Source organism: Oncorhynchus nerka, linkage group LG15 (genome assembly GCF_034236695.1).
Source record: "Oncorhynchus nerka isolate Pitt River linkage group LG15, Oner_Uvic_2.0, whole genome shotgun sequence".
Lineage (NCBI taxonomy): Eukaryota > Metazoa > Chordata > Actinopteri > Salmoniformes > Salmonidae > Oncorhynchus > Oncorhynchus nerka.
Window position 1 is genome coordinate 54,803,620 of NC_088410.1, and position 20,122 is coordinate 54,823,741.

The 20,122-nt window shown below is 43.3% G+C and overlaps 2 protein-coding genes across 2 annotated transcripts; one reads left to right on the top strand and one right to left on the bottom strand.

Moving 5' to 3' along the window:
- On the bottom strand, nucleotides 1-11,306 carry fbxo42 (F-box protein 42). The gene is given in 11 exon segments (XM_029682741.2): nucleotides 1-1,063; nucleotides 1,066-1,738; nucleotides 4,756-4,872; nucleotides 5,029-5,085; nucleotides 5,258-5,354; nucleotides 5,681-5,791; nucleotides 6,062-6,215; nucleotides 9,455-9,589; nucleotides 9,749-9,865; nucleotides 10,147-10,426; nucleotides 11,164-11,306. Coding segments are annotated over 10 exon segments (2,100 nt in total). The 5' UTR covers nucleotides 10,418-10,426; nucleotides 11,164-11,306; the 3' UTR covers nucleotides 1-695.
- A 1,422-nt stretch (nucleotides 11,307-12,728) lies between these two features.
- On the top strand, nucleotides 12,729-18,261 carry LOC115142907 (SUZ domain-containing protein 1-like). Its single transcript, XM_029682742.2, has 4 exons — nucleotides 12,729-12,870; nucleotides 13,614-13,663; nucleotides 13,763-14,032; nucleotides 14,125-18,261. Exons 1-4 carry the CDS (start codon nucleotides 12,820-12,822, stop codon nucleotides 14,234-14,236), a joined length of 483 nt encoding a protein of 160 aa, XP_029538602.1. The 5' UTR covers nucleotides 12,729-12,819; the 3' UTR covers nucleotides 14,237-18,261.
- Nucleotides 18,262-20,122: the final 1,861 nt, after the last annotated feature.

The window sequence follows — 20,122 nt, forward strand, 5'->3', positions numbered from 1 at the left end:
TTTTGACAATTAGGCTTTTATTGTTTTACTATGCTTACAGTACACTGCAACCCCACCCCACACCCCCAAAAAAATCAACATACAATAGCATTTACACTCACACCCAACATACACGCTTTCACACACACTTACACTCTTCAATGTAAACAATGCAGGCTGAGAGAGTGATTAAAAAAGCAAAGTAGTCAGCCATCCGCTGTTCCTCCCTCTTCAGCACAGGGCTCGGTCAACCATTTACTTTTCTCTCCCTCTCAGTGCACAGCGGGGAGACCGAAGAGGAACAGAAACTGTAAATCTTTAGGGATCAATAGAAAAACTGCTGGCCTGTCGGGCCATTTGACCAACCATCTCACACACACTGCAGGTGTTGGGAGGTCAGGATACCCATTCATCCAATCCTCACTGTCATAGCAACAACACCCTCAACGTCCTTAAAATGTACTGTCTGAAATGTTATATTCTTTGAAGTTATGCGATAGGAAGAGGGGGTAGAGAGAGAAGTAGAGGGAGAGAAGTTAGTGTGAGAGAAGAAAGAAACACCAAGAATTAGTGTGACATGTTATTTTCCCATGATCCTCTGCGGTAGAGGAATAAGACCTTGTTTCACTTCCCTTGTATGGGTCAGGATGGAAAATTGATCGTCCGTTACTTAGCAACACTTTCTGGCATCATTCACGACCCTGTCCGTCGTTACATTACCTCTTAGCGCGTACAAAGTACAAGGCGTTGGTTTTAGGGTAGTACTTCACGTTCTGCTTCTTGTCCATCAAGCCCCCGAAAATGATGAGCTCACCCCTCCCTTGGACCACTGTGTGGAGGCTCGTCTCGGGGGGACCCGTGACGGCGGCGGGGGTTCCGTTACCGTAAACCCTCCAGGAGACAAGACCGTCCCCTTTGGCTCGGGACACATCCAGTACATACATCTGCATGGGCTTGCAGTTGAGCGACTGGTACAGGGGCTTGCCCACGTTCAGGCTCTGGGGCGGGTGATGGCCAAGCCGCCGTGCGATGGGCGGGATGGTGTGTCCGTCAGCGGCAACCTGTGGTGGGCTGGAGGATGAGGGGAGGTTCCCGTTGAAGCCCCGCTTCCACTTACTCCTGTAGCAGCCCCTTGAGACAATGGATTTGAGGACGATGGCATGGATGAAGAGGACGGGTTTTTGACAGCCTCCAGGCCCCGTCTCAGGGCAGCAGGGGACACCGCCCCCGGTGGAGTGGGTGGGGAGCCAGGAGCAGGGGGAGGTGTGTGCACTCCATTAGTGCCGAGTACCTCAGCAGAAAGGGGGTGGGTGGCAGAAAGGGTAGATTCCCAGCCGTAGTCTGACGAGACAGGGGGGTGAGAGGGCGGGGAGGCAGCCTGGGCAGGGCTGGTCCTGGGAGAGGGGGACGAGCCGTCGAGTAGTGGATGGAGGGATGGAAGAGGCGGGCTGTCAGGACCCTGGGAGGGGGATGGCTGCTGAGAGGAGGAGCCGGGGCTACCCTCTCTGGCACCCCCTCTGGCCGAGGGACGGGGTCTCAGTGTGCCCCAGCGGCCGTTCACACAGGGGGCTTCCTCAGCGGCCCCCAGGACGACCCCGGCGGCTCCACTCCTCACAGGGGAATAGGAGCGCAGGGAAGGGGGCTCCGTGCCCAAGGGAGCGGGAGAGGCACTGATGGGTGAGGGCCGAGAGTTCAGGCTGGGGCTGAGGGGCGCACGGCCAGAAGGAGCCTGGGAGAACACCACCACACACTGCCCAACCTGGAGAGAGATAGAAAACAATGAAAGGAGGTTGAGTTGAAAGAAGAAATCCCATACACAACATCCCAACAGTGTTCACTGCTGTGAGACCAAGGCAGGATCCGACATTTACGATGGCCCGGGGCCAGTATGTGTCAGGCCAGTGGATCTCATCAGTCATTGGCTGGATCGGGTCAGTAATTTCTCAGCGCATTTTGGTGTTCCATTTCGACATTTACCTGCTACGTCAGTCTTCCATTGAAGACCACATGTGAAAAAGTACATCTATTTGTATGAGCAATATGATAGCCCGTTCATTCAACCACACTCCCGAGAGCCACAACTTCTTGTGGAGTACAAGAGTTGATGCATTCACACTGCACACAGAGTTGAGCAGTCCAGAGTGAAAAGAAGCACTCGTCAATCCGCTCGCTGAGCTTATTTCTTTTAGGGAAAGTGATTACAAACCAGCAACAGGCTGGCTAGTGGCTACTGTTGACAGTCTGCAAGAAGAATGCTACAAAAAGACAAGTATCATTCCTCTTGGCTAGCCTAGAGCAATGTCTCTATTGAAAAGCAGTTGTCTAATGGGTAACCTTCCATTTTCAGATGCAAAACTCTTAATACTTTAGGAAGAAAATGCACTATGCATAAGTCGCTCCGCCATTTCCTGGTTGTTAAAATTAGAATAGTTTTCTTAATTTTCAGTTTGTGAGACAAAACAAGCAAGTACAGTGGAAAGCAGTGGTCACCAACCAGTTGATCGTGACCGACTGGTCGATCTCCTAGGCATTCCTAGTCGATCGCCAAATATTTCTGTAAAAAAACAACGATAAAGCCTTGGGTTCCCATTTTTTTTTTATTTGGCTCGTGCTGTTGGCGGTAGGTGCACCTGATTTAACTGTTAACTGCCCTGTGCGCCGGGTAGTCGACGTGTTCCCATTTAGAACCATAGCATATTTCTAATAAGTACAACCTCTGCCTTCCAGACGGGCCCGGGGGAAGCAAATCAAGTGCACTATAGGCCTACCACTGGCCAATCGGATGGCTCAGATTACAGTGCTGTTGTAACGTAGCAGGCGTAAAAGAAAGTTGATACTGTGAGATTTCAGATCTTTTAAAACCACGACTAGTGTCAACGAATACAGCAAAGAGCTGCTGTTTTTATGAGTGAGTTCATGTTTAAGTTTTTACTCAGCACTGTCAACACTTTCTATTCAACACTTTTATAAGCCATAAAATGCATGTTCTCCCAACTTCCACCCGCGCTACAAACAGCACTGCAGCTGCAATGAATTAGTAGGAAAGTGTATTGATAGGCTTGCATTGTTATTATTAGCGGCTTGGATCTTTTTTTTTTTAAATATCGAGGAATATTTCACTTTCTATGGTCATAGGTGTAACAACATGAATTTGTGCACGAGGCAGAAATAATGCAATGAGAGTTTCACCATCAGCCGGTGTCCCTTTTTGGTCAATGTCAGTGTCAGAAAGGGAGAGCTGGGGGACGTTGAGAGGCGGACCCAGTCTGCTGCCCTCTCCCTTCGCTGAGACTGACCATCAGATGCAGGCTTCCCCAGCCTGGTAAAAAACTAAGCAAATGATTTAAATGTATGCTCACTCAGCTGTACCTCACAAGTAATACAACAACTGATCTATTACCGGTGTGATCATATAGCCTAGCTCAAATGTTGAAATATAAAAATAAATAAAAATTAAATGGTCTGAGAAGAACAACAATGCATTGGAGGGGTGATAATGTTTTGGGCTTATAACCTACGCACAAATCTCATTACTACAGTACTGTTTTTAATAGGTGACTGTTGCATAAGCTTATGTTTTTTAAGTCATGTCCCAAAATATTTTTACGGTTGATCTCGGCTTACATCTTGACTCAAAACTTAAAGGTTGGTGACCACTGGTGTAGAAAATCATTGTACCATCAAAACCGCTGTAAAATATATTTACCACAACCAAAAATATTGTATTTTCAGCTGTTAGAAACTGGTGTACAAAACCGAAAGTAAAAGACGCAAAATGAAACTTAGAATTGCTTTCAACGACAGACCTATAACCACACATTTCTATGTGAATTTGGTTGGTAGCCTATAAAGTTACAAATTGCAGATTTAAAAGGAAAATACCACTCAAAACCTATCTTTTGGTATTTGTTTCATTTGTCCACTGTTGATATAATTCCAAAATGTTTTGCATGTCAGCAATCAAGTTTTGAAGAACTCTATTTTGAATGTTTTATATCTTGAAAACTTGATTGCTAGCATGCAAAACATTTAGGGATTTCAAAGAAGAGAATAATGTCCTACATTGCTAAATTATATTCCACAGCCTTTTAATATATACCATAATGTAGCATTTTATTAGCTGAAAATATAGAAAGAAAGCATGTCAACCCAGGCCCTGCAGTACCATAATATTTATAAACTACCCCATATCTGGGACCGTATAAATTCTATTCGGGCCAGTACATTTCTGACCCAATTTTTTTTTTTAAGAACATCAACAAACAAAACACCATACAATGTTATACATGCAGCTCCAGCCCATAAAAACTAAATTCCCAAATAAAAACACAGGTAATGTTAAGATTTGGTCAAGCCTCCCACCCATCCCGTAACCAACTTCTCAAATAGCAGAGGCAGTCAAAAAGAAACACCAAAGGGTGAAGGAAAGAGAAAAGTAAGGTCACCCCACCAGTTGGTCCCTTACGGCTTAAGATTCCCTGCTTAAGCCTGCACTGTGGATGGCCTCGCCCGATTACATTTTACTGTTGTGGATTCCAAAGTAACAATATTCTGGAAAGCATTCATCCAGTAAAATTCAAGAGCCAGCCCTGATTCCATCATAACTGCAAAAAACTAAGCATTTGCCTTGAGTGTCAAAGATGAGTCGTCATTCAACAGGTGCAGGCAAGGATCTGGGATAAAGTTTACCCTCATCAATCTTGACAGCGACAAGCATATAGCACTCCATAAATGTGTGTATAAAAGGGGTAGGGAACTATTGAGAGCCACACATACCCTGCAGGCGGGGTGGCACCACAGCTCTGGGGCTCCATGGTCATCGTTCTCAACCCTCAACTGCTGCCACGTCCAGGGTGGGGCACCCATGTGGAGGAGCCAGGCATCCTTCAGCAGCTAGCAGGGACATGAGAGAGAGAGGGGGGGGGGGGGAGCAGAGTCACAACCAGCAAAACATCCACAGAAACAGTTCAACTAGCATAACACCGGTAGGCAGAGTTGCCTGTCCACGGAAAACAGTGCAGACTCCCATTCGAGAACACAGGCACTCACCGCATTAGGGCCTCCACAGCCTCCCAGAATAAGTAGAGTCTCGTTGCCAACCACAATCTGTGAGAGAGGAGAATATACATTTAAAACAGAGAACCACTGACACAAACCACAAAAAATGTGACTGGTATTCTCTATAAAAAAAAACAACAGATATTTACAAAAGAATCCGAAATACTGCATGATGGAGGTACAGAAGGGAGAAGGTGGGCGGTGAAAGTGTCATCCTGACCTGAGACTGGCCTCCTCGTGGGTGGGGGGACGGGCCAGAGATGGTTGGCTTGGACCAGGACCACTGCTCCAGATCAAGAACCCACACCTCGTTACTCCTGATCAGGGACCAGTGGAGAGCAGGGGGACACGGTGAGACAAAACACACACAGTGACAGATTCACACACACAGTGACAGATTCACACACACAACTTTCAACACTGCAAAACAACTAAACCAGACGGTTTTTGAAATTAGATGATTTCCTTTCAAGACATTCACACTACAACCTTCCTACATTGTTTCCTAACACCACAACGGTTTTAATTCCAAGTGTTTGAACTGATGTGTGTCAGGTTGTGCAATTGTAGCGTCCGGTTTGGTACAGTATGGTAAAAATTAGCAGAAAACTCAACGTAAAAGCTCCTCAAAGTAGTGACATACATTTGGCGTGCCCCTAGTGACCCTCCAAACACCACCATGGTGCTCCCTATGACAGAGGAAGAGTGACCGGCCATGGGCGGGGGACCGTGGGTCGTCACGATGCAGTTCCACCTGAGAGGGTATAGAAGAGTACGGGGTTAGTTAGATAGGAGGGGGAAAGTGGTAAAACACCAAGCACTGATGGCTAGGTAAGGCTACAGATATAGATATGCGGATAATGGGCCTTAGGAGCTTCTACACAGACAGACTTCTCATGCGTAATAACACACTGACTATCCACCTGTATTGAGAGAGTGAATAGTAGACAACGTGATAAAGCCACTCATTGGCTTCAAAGGTGCTAATTCATCTACCGAGTCTAGGTTCGCCTCTTCCTCTCACCAGTTTTTGGAAGGGGAGTATGTATGGATCTCATCAAAGAATCTCTCTGGCTGATGCAGTGGGTAGGGGCTGGGGCGAGTCCATCCACCAAACAGCACCAGCAGGTCTTTGTACATCACCAGGGTAGCCCCCGCTTTAGGAGACGGATAGGAGCCTGTATGGGCAAAAGGAGAAATGAAAGAGCCATACATTCATACATGTTCTATGTCATACATACATGGGTTAGAAGTCCAGTTAAAAATGAGGGGAGGAAGAAAAAGAAAAAAAAATCACAAAAACAACAACATTTTAGATTAGTTTGTTCGATCATGTGTAAAGCACACTGACATCAAAAAACATTTTTTCCCCTCCTTCACTTCCCTTGTAATAAATAGATACAACAGGCAGCATCCACCCCAGGGACTTAGGAGTGCTTACCTGAGGTCAAATCAAACCACATTTTATTTGACACTTGCTTCATAAACAACAGGTTTAGACTTAACAGTGAAATGCTTACTTACGGGTCCTTACCCCAACAATTAAGAGAGGAAAATACTGACAAATAATAACACGAGGAATAAATACACAATGAGTCACGATAACTTGGCTATATACACAGTTTGTCCGTACCGAGTCGATGTGCAGGGGAACGAGGTAAATGAGGTTGATATGTACAGTGGGGCAAAAAAGTATTTAGTCAACCACCAATTGTGCAAGTTCTCCCACTTAAAGAGACGAGGCCTGTAATTTTCATCATAGGTACACTTCAACAATGACAGACAAAATGAGGGGAAAAAATCCAGAAAATCACATTGTAGGATTTGTAATGAATTTATTTGCAAATTAAGGAGGATTTTATGGTGGAAAATAAGTATTTGGTCACCTACAAACAAGAAATATTTCTGGCTCTCACAGACCTGTAACAACTTCTTTAAGAGGCTCCTCTGTCCTCCACTCGTTACCTGTATTAATGGCACCTGTTTGAACTTGTTATCAGTATAAAATACACCTGTCCACAACCTCAAACAGTCACACTCCAAACTCCACTATGGCCAAGACCAAAGAGCTGCCAAAGGACACCAGAAACAAAATTATAGACCTGCACCAGGCTGGGAAGACTGAATCTGCAATAGGTAAGCAGCTTGGTTTGAAGAAATCAACTGTGGGAGCAATTATTAGGAAATGGAAGACATAATGGAAGACATACAAGACCTTATAAGACCATATAATCTCCCTCGATCTGGGGCTCCACGCAAGATCTCACCCCGTGGGGTCAAAATGATCACAAGAACGGTGAGCAAAAATCCCAGAACCACACAGGTGGACCTAGTGAATGACCTGCAGAGAGCTGGGACCAAAGTAACAAAGCCTACCATCAGTAAGACACTACGCCGCCAGGGACGCAAATCCTGCAGTGCCAGACGTGTCCCCCTGCTTAAGCCAGTACATGTTCAGGCCCGTCTGAAGTTTGCTAGAGAGCATTTGGATGATCCAGAAGAAGATTGGGAGAATGTCATATGGTCAGATCAAACCAAAATATAACTTTTTGGTAAAAACTCAACTCGTCGTGTTTGGAGGACAAAGAATGCTGAGTTGCATCCAAAGAACACCATACCTACTGTAAAGCATGGGGGAGGAAACATCATGCTTTGGGGCTGTTTTTCTGCAAAGTGACCAGGACGACTGATCCATGAAAGAATGAATGGGGCCATGTATCGTGAGATTGAGTGAAAACCTCCTTCCATCAGCAAGGGCATTGAAGATGAAACGTGGCTGGGTCTTTCAGCATGACAATGATCCCAAACACAACGCCCGGGCAACGAAGGAGTGGCTTTGTATGAAGCATTTCAAGGTCCTGGAGTGGCCTAGCCAGTCTCCAGATCTCAACCCCATAGAAAATCTTTGGAGGGAGTTGAAAGTCTGTGTTGCCCAGCAACAGCCCCAAAACATCACTGCTCTAGAGGAGATCTGCATGGAGGAATGCGACAAAATACCAGCAACAGTGTGTGAAAACCTTGTGAAGACTTACAGAAAACGTTTGACCTCTGTCATTGCCAACAAAGGATATATAACAAAGTATTGAGATGAACTTTTGTTATTGACAAAATACATATTGTGCACCATAATTTACAAATAAATTCATAAAAAATCCTACAATGTGATTTTCTGGATTTTTTTTCCTCATTTTGTCTGTCATAGTTGAAGTGTACCTATGATGAAAATTACAGGCCTCATCTTTTTAAGTGGGAGAACTTGCACAATTGGTGGCTGACTAAATACTTTTTTGCCCCACTGTATATATAGTGTATTTGGAAAGTATTCAGACCCCTTGACTTTTTCCACATTTTGTTACGTTACAGCCTTATTCTAAAATTGATTAAATCAATCTAAACACAATACCCCATAATGACAAAGCAAAAACATTTCAACCCCCTCAAATATCACATTTACTTAAGTATTCAGACCCTTTACTCAGTTCTCCCATTCTTCTCTGCAGATCCTCTCAAGCTCTGCCAGGTTGGATGGGGAGCGTTGCTGCACAGCTATTCTCAGGTCTCTCCAGAGATGTTCGATCGGGTTCAAGTCCGGGCTCTGGCTGGGCCACTTAAAGACATTCCGAGACTTGTCCCGAAGCCACTCCTGCGTTGCCATGGCTGTGTGCTGAGGGTTGTTGTCCTATTGGAAGGTGAACCTTCGTCCCTGTCTGAGGTCCTGAGCAGGTTTTCATCAAGAATATCTGTACTTTTCTCCATTCATCTTTCCCTCAATTTTGACTAGTCTCCCAGTCCCTGTTGCTGAAAAACATCCCCACAGCATGATGCTGCCACCACCATGCTTCACCGTAGGGATGGTGCCAGGTTTCCCCCAGACGTGACGCTTGGCATTCAGGCCAAAGGGTTCAATCGTGCTTTCATCAGACCAGAGAATCGTGTTTCTCATTGTCCTTTAGGTGCCTTTTGGCAAACTCCAAGCAGGCTGTCATGTGCCTTTTACTGAGGAGTGGCTTCCGTCTGGCTATGCTACCATAAAGGCCAGATTGGTGGAGTGCTGCAGAAACGGTTGTCCTTCTGGAAGGTTCTCCATTTGAAACTTCACTTGGGGCGGCAGGGTAGCCTAGTGGTTAGAGTGTTGGAATAGTAACCGGAAGGTTGCAAGTTCAAACCCCCCCAGCTGTACAAATATGTTGTTCTGCCCCTGAACAGGCAGTTAACCCACTGTTCCTAGGCCATCATTGAAAATAAGATTTTCTTATTAACTGACTTGCCTAGTTAAATAAAGGTAAAAATTTTTTTTTAAATGTGTAAAAAAAAAACGTGTAGGTATTACAGACTGGGTCAGGGAGAGGCATAAAGCATAAATACCAACAGATACAGCAACAGACATAGTGAGCTGAAAAGGACGTTGAGTGTGTACCTGAGGCTAAAGGGCGGATCCACTCCTTACTGTTGAGGTCAAGTCTCCACAGGTCATTGAAGGCAGCATTGCAGCTACTCTGAGTGCAGCCCCCAAACACATACATGGACTGGTTGGAGTCATAGTAGCATGCACCTGCAACACACACATATATATGGTTTGAGTAAGAACTAGTTACACCTTCAACACCATGTCCCTGATACTTCTTTTTGAAAAAGCACAGCCTAGAGTTGATTATCCAGCTTATACCATGGCCATTCAACTAAATTCCACAAAGCCGTGGTGTATACTGACTGTGTGAGAAGCGTTGAGTGATGGGTGTTCCAGGATATGGGTATGTACGACTCTCCCATTGGATGTAGCCATCCTGGACGGCCCGCAGAAAACCATGGTAACACTGATATGCAACACCTGGGGGGGATTGGAGATTAAGTGAGTGACTCCTACGGTTTTCTATGAACTCATAACCACAATAAAAGCAACATAATAGGTAACACGTTAGTATCTTGTAACTTGTTGTTTTGGGTTGACTCCCAACTGAAAATGGGTCAAAGGTTACTGAAAATGGGATAAAGGTTACTTGCCCTTTTGTAAGGAAATAACCACTAGGGTGTCTCAAAATGTAGCATCATGGCATGCTATTGCCTACTTTGGTTTAGTGTGGTTGTGGTGTCGTCAGAAGAGAGATATACCTTTGATGAGGCGGTACCACTGTTTACACACCAGTGCAGCGGTCTTGTGCTCTTGGTAAGGTGAAAGGAAGGACAGGATGTATTCTAGGACTTCCTCTGGTAGCTCCACCATTGTCCTCTCGCCCTCAACTAAGCCCTCTAGGTCCCTCTCTCTTCTGTTGGTCCCCATCTTCTCTTCTTCCTCCTGTGCCAATCCAACAGGCCTTGCTCCATCTTCCTCTGTATCCATGGCAACAAAGTATCCATCCTCACTGTCTGAGGAGCGGGACATTATTTCTTTCTGTAGACAAAGATGGGAGAAGTCACTAAAAAGGTGAGCCCAAAGACTCAAACAAGAATTGTAACTTCCATCAATTCCAACAGGTCACGTGTTTTCAGGGTAGCATTCATCAATGACAACAAGGTGCAAATACACATGGCTAATTTAGCTAGCCACTATACAAGGCAAAACAGAGTAAGTTATCTAACTATATAATGTTTTGAGCAGCGAACGTAACGGTAACTGGTCTAGATAGCTAACGGTAGCTAACAAACATTATTGGATAATTGATAGCTAATTTCTAGCTAGGAGTTTAGCTGGTCGTAGAAAATTAAACACATTTCATTGCCAGGTAGTGCTATGCTAAATTCATGTAACTTGTTTGCGTGATAACTAGTTCACCAAAGTGGTACGGTAGGTGGCACAATACAGTTAGCTGCATTATGTTAGCGTTCACCGATGTGCGCATCCATCCTGGCCCGCCCTTGATAATTAGAATTCCAGTCTATGGTAGGGCATCACATCTGTTAAAACTATGTGGCAAATCATGGACATTTTGCTACCAATCCGTGGGAAACTATGATAGTTACACATTTCCTGAATCTCGAGATAGTTGGCTAGCTAGTGGGTTACGTTACTAGCTAGCTATATAGCTAGCTAATGTTTGCAGTCAGAAACTAGTGTTTCCTGCCCTATTTCGGTCAGGTTTTCAGGGGCAATATTTCCCCTCCAACCATAACCCCAACAGCTATATTCACCGTAATTCTGCACGAATTATTTTGCTGGTTTTCTATCTTTTGACGTCTCTCTTCTCATTCCCTTTATCAGCTTCTGCAGTAAATCGCCATACTCCAAGCATTCGCCATCTTCCTCAGTGGCAGCGTCCTTTGCAACGCGGGAGCGCGCACGTAAATAGTGAACGGAGGAAGTAGAAACAAAAGCGGTGGTGAAGAGAATTGTAAAAAAAATAGGTATAGGCCCATTGTACTAAAATACCATGACAACCAAACAAAACATATAAATTCAAATGCCTTTATTGTATTGATACCAATGTATTGATCTACACCAAGCTATTATACAACAATCGGATTGTGGACTACAGGAAACGGGGGGAAGCCGGTATCCCATCGACAGGGCTGCAGTGGAGAGGGTCGAGATCTTCAAGTTCCTCTGTGTCCACATCACTAAGGACTTAACAACACACCAGCACAGTTTGTGAAAAGGGCTCAACAGCGCCTTTTCTCCCTCAGGAGGCTGAAGAGATTTGGCATATTCCCTCAGATCCTCAAGAACTTCTACAGATGCACCATTGAGAGTGGTGTCTGAGGAAGGCCCGGAAAATTGCCAAAGACCATGCCACCCCAGACATGGACTGTTCTCTCCACTACCGTCTGGCAAGCGGTACCAGAACATCAGGTCTCAGACCAACAGGCTCCGAGACAGTTTCTATCTCCAAGCAGTAAGACTGCTGAACAGCTATTTCCATGGCTGCCCACCCTCACCAACGGACTATCTACACTAACTCTATGCACACTCACAGGTCTCTATCCACATACTCACACACACTTACTTTGACACTCTCCTACACATACACCCCCCCACACACACACTATCACACATGCACACACAAATTCACCATATACACTGCTGCTACTATTTATTACTTTCCTGCTGCCCAGTCACTTTTACCCCTGCCTATATTTACATAGCTATCTCAACTACCACCATATCCCTGGCACATTGCTATGGTACTTAAGTACTGACCTTGTATATAGTGTAAAATCTTGTTTTTACTTATTGTGTTTTTATTGTATCTGACCTTGTATTGATTACGTGCTCGTTTGAAGATTATATTATGGATGTTTCTATTTCTTTACCTTTAATATGGAACACTGCATTGTTGAGGAAGAATAGCTTGTAAGTAAGCATTTCGCTGTACTGTTTACACCTGTTCCATCCGGTTCAAGTGAAAAATCAACTTTTATTTGATTTGATGTAGCTGAACACAGAAGATAACGGACACGGGCTGTCTATTTCTGCACCTGGATGAAGTTTAGACCAAGTTGGCATACCTAAACTAAAGGTCACTTACAATAACAAAGTTGGGACAAACTAAGTCATATGGAGAGATACGACCTGTAAACGTATAGCTACAATAACCTGTACAACATATAGGTCATCCAATACTCAAATCATTCAACATTGAAGTAGACCACACTTCCAGGTCAGGAATCAATGCGCGTTCCCGATGAACATGTGCAATGTCGATACAGTAGAGGTCGCTGTTGATTCTGTATTTTTTTGTTTTTGACTGCTTGGTTTTCGATTTCGCATCGGCGCAGACATCCAGCTAGCTACAGCGTGTGTTTGTATCGTGAACACTGAGCTCGTGTGTGGGTCTTGGACGCTGTAATATGGAAGATGAAGAGGTTTGCGAAAGCTGGGAGGAAGCTGCAGACAGCGGGGTGAGGAAGAAATGCGATGGAACTTTTGTTTTTAGGACATGAACTGTGTTCAATAGTCAGTGTGTGTGGTTGGCCTGTCAAACATTCAATGCCTTATGAGGGAACTGAAGCGAACAGCCTGTCGCCATGTCGGAGCCTCCGCTAGCTTAGGTTAGATACAGGCCCAAGTTGAGCCATTCCAGGGTATCGTAAATTGCAAAGGCCTGGCCGGGACTACAGATAACGATATGGTTTATTTTTTTTGTATCAGGCGGAAGTGGTAACGTCGTTAACTAGCGGCAAGTTATTGTTATGTAACTAACGTTAGTTGGCTAGCCGGGTTGTGGAAAGTGTCGCTAGTTAGCTAGCAGTTGTCATTCGGCTAGCAGCTAACGTTAGCTAGGCAACGAAATAATTATTAACGAAAATTTTCGACAAACTGGATTGGCTATGTTTAAGCCAGTTAGGTAGTTAACTTAATAACTACACCATTTTGCAACTGTTGTGAAAATGCTTAACACTCAATTCAAATTTCAGCACTGGAATTAAATGTAGATTAACTACCAAACGTTAGTAGATCGGCTAGCTAGTGTGCTAAGTCGAATCTTGTTATGCCGAGTCTCCTTTCTTTTAACACATTTTCTCACCAGTGACTTATAACGAAAATGTATTAATTCTGATTATCCATAGATGTAACGTATTCCTACGTTGAATAATTGAATTAAGAATTTAAAGGTTTTTATGTTTATTTGCCTGTTTACAAGGAAATTGAGAGAAGACTCGAAGCAAAGTTGAAGATAAGCCAGAAAACAAAGTGAGCTAAATAAAATCCAACTGAAAATATCCAAGTAAAGCTATAGCTATACAGCACAACGTATTTCTTGTTTAATACAAACTCTGCCCCCTCCCCCAGGAAATCCTCCATCTGCCCAGGTAGCTCCCCTATACGAACTGCCATGGTTATCCAGGATGAATCTCAACCTGCAGCCCCCCCACCTCAAATCCGAATTCTGAAGCGCCCCTCAAGTAACGGTTCCCTAGGGTCAACTAGTTCATCTAACCGCCCCACCCAGCAGCCGAAGTCACTGGCCCAGCGGGAGGCAGAGTATGCTGAGGCCCGCAGGAGGATTTTGGGTAGTGCTAGTTCTGAAGAAACACCTCAGGACAAACCCAGCCAAGACAGGTTAGACACCTACACTCAATGGTATGGGTTATGTAAACAATCTTATTGTGCTGTTTCTCATCCATTTACATTTCGTTGTCTTTCCCCATTAGACCAGTGCGAGTGAGTGCCCAGCCACAGCCAGAAGCGGTTCGTCCAAACAATCACCTGATCCGCCAACCCACTGGCCCAGACGGCACCACAGGCTTCCGTCACTGCAGATAGAGTGCAGAAGGGAGAGGGGGATCCATCGTCTCCATGGGGGCATGGTGTGCAGGGGATAAAGGGGGAGGTAGCATAGTGCATGAAGAGCAGAGTGGTGGGATGAAATTGAAAAATTTAGATTAGGACAAACAGAATATATTGGCCCACAGAATGAGATGAAGTATCCCTCCCACCCCTTTCTGCTGACTGTTGGTACGCTCATTGCCTTTCGCCCTCTGCCCTGTCTCCAGCCTGCGCAGAGGGTTGCAGGGAGATGGCAGAGAGGAGCTGAGTGTCAAGTCAGATCTCCTCTCTGTCCCACACTGTGACAAGGGCAGTCCCTCAGGATTCCACACACTGTGATATCTCCCATGATGCACCCTGAGCTGCCCCATGCCCCTCTCCACTGTCCCTCTCCTGCTAAGGACCAGGGTCCTCCTAGGTCCTGGGCATACCTGTCCTCCAGGGAAATGACAGACTGGTTCTGTGGGACTGAAAGGTGGCCAGGGGGAAGTGAGGAAGGAACCTTGCTCTGGGTGTGAGTGTAGGGCCATGGATAGAGCAGGGGAGTGACAAGGTGCCACTTCGTGTTAGCATGTTCAAGCAATAATTCTGAAATCAACATGTAAGCCCCGCCTTCTTTAGTTAGACTGCCTGTGTTGTATCTGTTAATATTCGTCTGTTTTGTTTTTAAGTTATTTCAACAACAAACAAAAAAACATTTTACTGTAATTTTATTTTTCTTTATTTTTTTGTTTAACATCTGGGCAGTAAACTGAATGGTGAATTTGGGAATGTTAGATTAATGGTGTCTCTTCTGTTATTGCATCTAGTTTTTTTTTTTAAATTCATGTCTGTTTTCAAAGTGGGAATGATATAGAAGAAGGAAAAAAATGACAGAAAATGTTAGTGAAGCTGAATGTTTTATAGCATCTTATACAGGTAGTCATTGAAAGTAGTAGCCATTTTTGAAACGATACTGTAAGTATATGTTGAGGTTAGGAAAAAATAGTTTATGGATGGCCAAAAAGTAATCCTGTAAAAAATGTCCACACTGCGTGGCCTTGTTGCTTCATTTGCGAAGAGAGGGGCCACCGATGACAAGGAGCATGAAGAAGGCCATCGCTTTCTTTTGATTCAGGGTTGTTTGAAGAGGAAGCCATTGGCTGGGAGTGTTTTAAGCAGCACCTCTGTTCTGTCCTGTCTTTCATTCTGTCTCTCCAGGGTTGCCTTACTTGGAGATAGGAGCACAGAATAACAAACTGAGTTAGATGGAGATTGACATATTCAAAAACTTCAATTTTTTGCTTGGTTAGAAGGCAATGTTATTGTTAAAGAGAGTGCCAAAGTTGAAAGGAAGCCCTTTTATCCCCAGCGGAGGAACATGTCATAGCTCTGTCTATCCAATCTATGTAGTTTTGTAAATGAAATGACAAGAAACTACATCTTGGCTGTTTTAAACCATAGTAAATGTGTTGACTCAAACGCCTTAAATTATCTTTGGTTTCATATTGGACCCCACAGTAACTGAGGCACCTCAGGTTAATGCTCTTGGATGCTGAGATTTAAACCCCCCCCTCATTTAAAAAGAAAAATCTCCTCCCTGTAACCTCCCTTTCTCTAATTTCTGTCAATTGGCCCGCCTTAGAACCTCAGGAAAGGTGGTTTTGTTGGCCCATCAGGCAGGTTTTAATGCTGGAGTGGCCAAGCAAAGTCTTTGGTCTGCTGACATGTAATCCCAGTGGTGCAGTGACTGGCTGGAATTGTTGCACAGCCTAATATGTAAAGAAAATCACACCCAGTAACCTCATGTGGGTGTGATTTGGTTCTTATTTGGACTATACCTAGAGTATGTTACGTCTGGGCCATTGAAGAGTACTCAACCTCATCCTTTATCCTTTCTAGGGATCACTGAGCAGAGAGGGCTGGACAGGTGAAAGCAATACGGTGGAGAAACCCAGATGGATTGTAGAAACCCCTGGGTGCGGTTTCCATACCTGTCTTGTCTACATGGATCAGAGATCTTATCCAGACCAATTTGTAAGTCGCTCTGGATAAGAGCGTCTGCTAAATGACTTAAATGTAATGTTAAATGAGATCAGCTTGGGGAAGGGAGGGAGGAGGAGACTAGAGTCTAACCCTGTATTAGTATGATCCTCCTGAACAGGGTTAGGCTCAATTCAGTTTAATTCAGGAAGCGAATTGAAATGTAATGCTTGAATAGAAAATAGCTTTTTTTATTTCTGAGGATTTATTCCGTTTGTGAAGTGAATTTGAATTCAAAACCGAATTGACCCCAACGATGCGCTTGATGAGCCTGCGCAATTCCAATAACTCAGCCATCGGATATGGGGCGACAATGAAGAGATGACGCTTTTCTCTTCTGTCATGCGAACACAACAAACAAATCAGCCTGTAAAGTTTTTTTTAAATTCCCTTTAATAAAATAATATTGAAAAGTAAAGTTAAACGCAATTGCAAATATTTTTGTTTGGTGTAGAGTTTTATTTTTCTATTTTGTGAAATGGAAAATGTGCATGTACTTTTAGTCAAATATTAGTGGTTTTACAGATACCAAGCATAGCTGAAACCATAACCTTAAATGGCCCTCAATGACTACAGGAAGAATTTCAAATGCATTAATATGACATAAGTTTTTGAGCAATCATGTGAATATGATATTCTGCACAACCAACATAAATTGCATTTCAGAAATGCTTAATGCAACCATTGTCCATTTTGGTCAATGCCCAATGAGCTCTTTGTGTGCTTTTGAAGTTATACCTATTGTACAATTATACATTTTTTTAAACTTTCAGTTAGACTAATGCTTGAAATTATTATTCTAACCTAAACCATAGCAGTAAGAACTCCATATATGGCTAACTTTCTCTCATATATTTTATTGAGCTGTTGTAGCTTTAAAATGAGTATGGTGCCAGACATTTCAGATTTACCCTTGATGTTGTGGAGATATTTAATAGTCTGTCCTGTTAAAAAAAAAACTGTCTTAAACCCCGCAGTAAGCACCATTGACATGCATCTTGTGTTCTTACTAACCTGATCTAAAAATGTGTGTGAAGTGTCGTCCTAATGTATATCTCCTTGGAACTGTCATATCATTGAACACTTGTGTCCTTTGTTTGTCTAGCCCAACACACTACAACAGTGGTATTCAAAAACTTTCGGGGACCCCATTTTTATCACAGATTTTTCTCACGACCCCACACCAAATCAAATGACACAACGTTCAAATCGGTACATTTCTATTTTTACATCAACAAATAGCCTTCAAGTCGTACCATTTTCAAAATAAAAATAAAACCAAAAAATACATGAACTCAAAAGTGTTTTTCAATTATCTTTCTTAAAACCGTTTGTATATTGTCCAATACAAGAATCTGTACTCTTATTAATACATTTTACGACCCAACTAGGAGTCACGACCGGGACTTTGGATACCACTGCTCTACAATGTGTGTCCAGGATGTGTTGTTCTGTCTATTTTGTATGAATAAACTGCAGTAATTAGAGAACATATTCAAAAAGCCATTGGCTTTTTTAGACATGGACAAACATTTTTGTTTAGGAAAAAAAGTAACATTTTGAGATGCAAATGTCAATAACATATCCATATCCAGGTCATATCCATTTGTGTGCTATGTGCAAAAAGGTTAGCGTTTTACTGTGGAAAAATGTCCTCCTACAAGTAAGCGTAATGGGGTAAAGTACTTGTAAAAAATACTTTAAAGTACAACTTAAGTAGTTTTTTGGGGGTATCTGTACTTTACTATTTATATTTTTGATAACTTTTACTCCACTACATTTCTTAAGAAAATAATGTATTTTTTACTCAGTACATTTTCCCTGACACTCAAAAGTACTTGTTACATTTTTAAAGTGTCCAATTCACACTCTTATCAAGAGAACATCCCTGGTCATCCCTACTGCCTCTGATCTGACGGACTCACTAATCTCAAATGCTTAGTTTGTAAATTATTATTTAGTGTGCCCTTGGCTATCCATAAATAAAAATAAGAAAATTGTGCCGTCTGGTTTGCTTAAAGAATTTTAAATTATTCTTTTACTTTTGACACTTAAGGATATTTAAAAACCAAATATTTTTACACTTACTCAAATAGTATTTTCTATTAAGGTATCTTTACTTTTTTTATGACAATTGGGTACTCATTCCTCCACTGAGTGAGAGTTAGATTTTGCCCCAACCAGTAGTCCTTACAAGTGAAGCATTTTCCACCAAAAAGTCAACAATGTGGTTCTCCTCTGGGATTTCCCTGGTGCTGCTTAGAAGACTTGCTGTCCTGAAGCATTTCACACATGAGGCACTTACAGTGCATTCGGAAAGTATTCAGACACCTTCACCTTTTCCACATTTTATGTTTCAGCCTTATTCTAAAATTGATCAAATTGTTTTCCCCCTCATCAATCAGGACACTGTGTGTTCTTACCTGATCACTCAATGGAACTTTCAGCTGACTGACTTCCCTGCTTCGGTCCTTTCTTTGCCCGTGTTCTCTTTGATAAGCATGGCCGCAATATTGGAGATAGTTTGGTGAGATCTGACATGCCCCCTGAGCCCACTCAGACACTCTTGACACCTATCCCAAATGGGAACTACAAATGTAGCTCATGCGCACACAGTGCAATAGCAATAGCACTGATACCCCTGTTAGGGGTATCATCTCATGCAAGACCAAGGGAGTAATCTATCTCATCATCTGTTCATGTGGAAAAGCCTACGTAGGACAAACGAAAAGACAATTAAAACAACACATAGCTGAACACCGCAGCTCAATCAGGTGTAAAAACATTGACTATTCAGTAGCAGCTCATTCTGTTGAAGCTAACCATCCCATCTCCTCCCTCAAATACACAGGCATTGAGCATGTTGCTCTACCAAGGAGAGGAGGTAACATCGAGATCCTACTACTACAAAGAGAGGCTTTGTAGGCTATCTAAAAACATTGACCCCTAGTGGTCTGAATATTGACTTTGATCTCAGGCCCTTCTTATGAACAAATGTTCCTTTATGAACAAGTCTTATAAATTAAGTTAATCATTATGACACACCCCTTACTACTGTCATTGGTTGCACAAATTGCACTGTGTGTCTACATAACCTGGTTCAAGTATTCATGACATTACCCTGAGGAAGGCACAGTGATGCCGAAACGTTGGTAAATACCCATTAAATCGCTGTCAGATTATACATGGAGTGTGCGACTTTCTTTATTTTGATAGTGGCTGTAACGCTGACATTAGTCCTCCACTGTCCATCCCATTGTCACTTTCACTGTTCTGAGCTGCAGAACAGTCTGAATTTACTGTTTAGTTCTGATACTCTGTAACTCTCTCCATCAGGTTCTGTTTTAGCTGTTTTAGTGAGTAGAGAGTCCCCCTCTCTGTTCTTCACAGTTTGGGGAAAATGTGAGGGCTGAGGGGCTGTGGGTTCATGAAATTTTGTCAGTCGGTTATTGTCATGCAAAAGTCCCACGGTAATTGACCGTTAATTAACATAAACATGTTTAGCAACTCCGGGGGGGATAGGGATGGTGCCAGGTTTCCTCTAGATGTGACGCTTGGCATTCAGGCCAAAGAGTTCCATCTTGATTTCATCAGACTAGAGAATCTTGTTTCTCTGGCATTCTGGCAAACTCCAAGCGGGCTGTCATGTGCCTTTTATTAGTCACATGGGCCAAATACAACAGAACTTACAGTGAAATGCTTACTTACAAACCAACAGTGCAGTTTAAAAAAATACAAATAAGAATAAGAAATAAAAGGAGCAGGTAATTAAAGAGCAGCAGTAAAATATCAATAGCGAGACTATATACAGGGGGTTCCGGTACAGAGTTAATGTGCGGGGGCACCAGTTAGTCGAGGTAA

Bases quoted from the DNA above. Each gene is read 5' to 3' on its own strand.
- LOC115142907 (XM_029682742.2), top strand. From the start codon at position 12,820: ATGGAAGATGAAGAGGTTTGCGAAAGCTGGGAGGAAGCTGCAGACAGC. The intron at 13,664-13,762 runs GTGAGCTAAATA...CCCCTCCCCCAG, and splicing joins AAGATAAGCCAGAAAACAAA to GAAATCCTCCATCTGCCCAG. The intron at 14,033-14,124 runs GTTAGACACCTA...TTTCCCCATTAG, and splicing joins GACAAACCCAGCCAAGACAG to ACCAGTGCGAGTGAGTGCCC.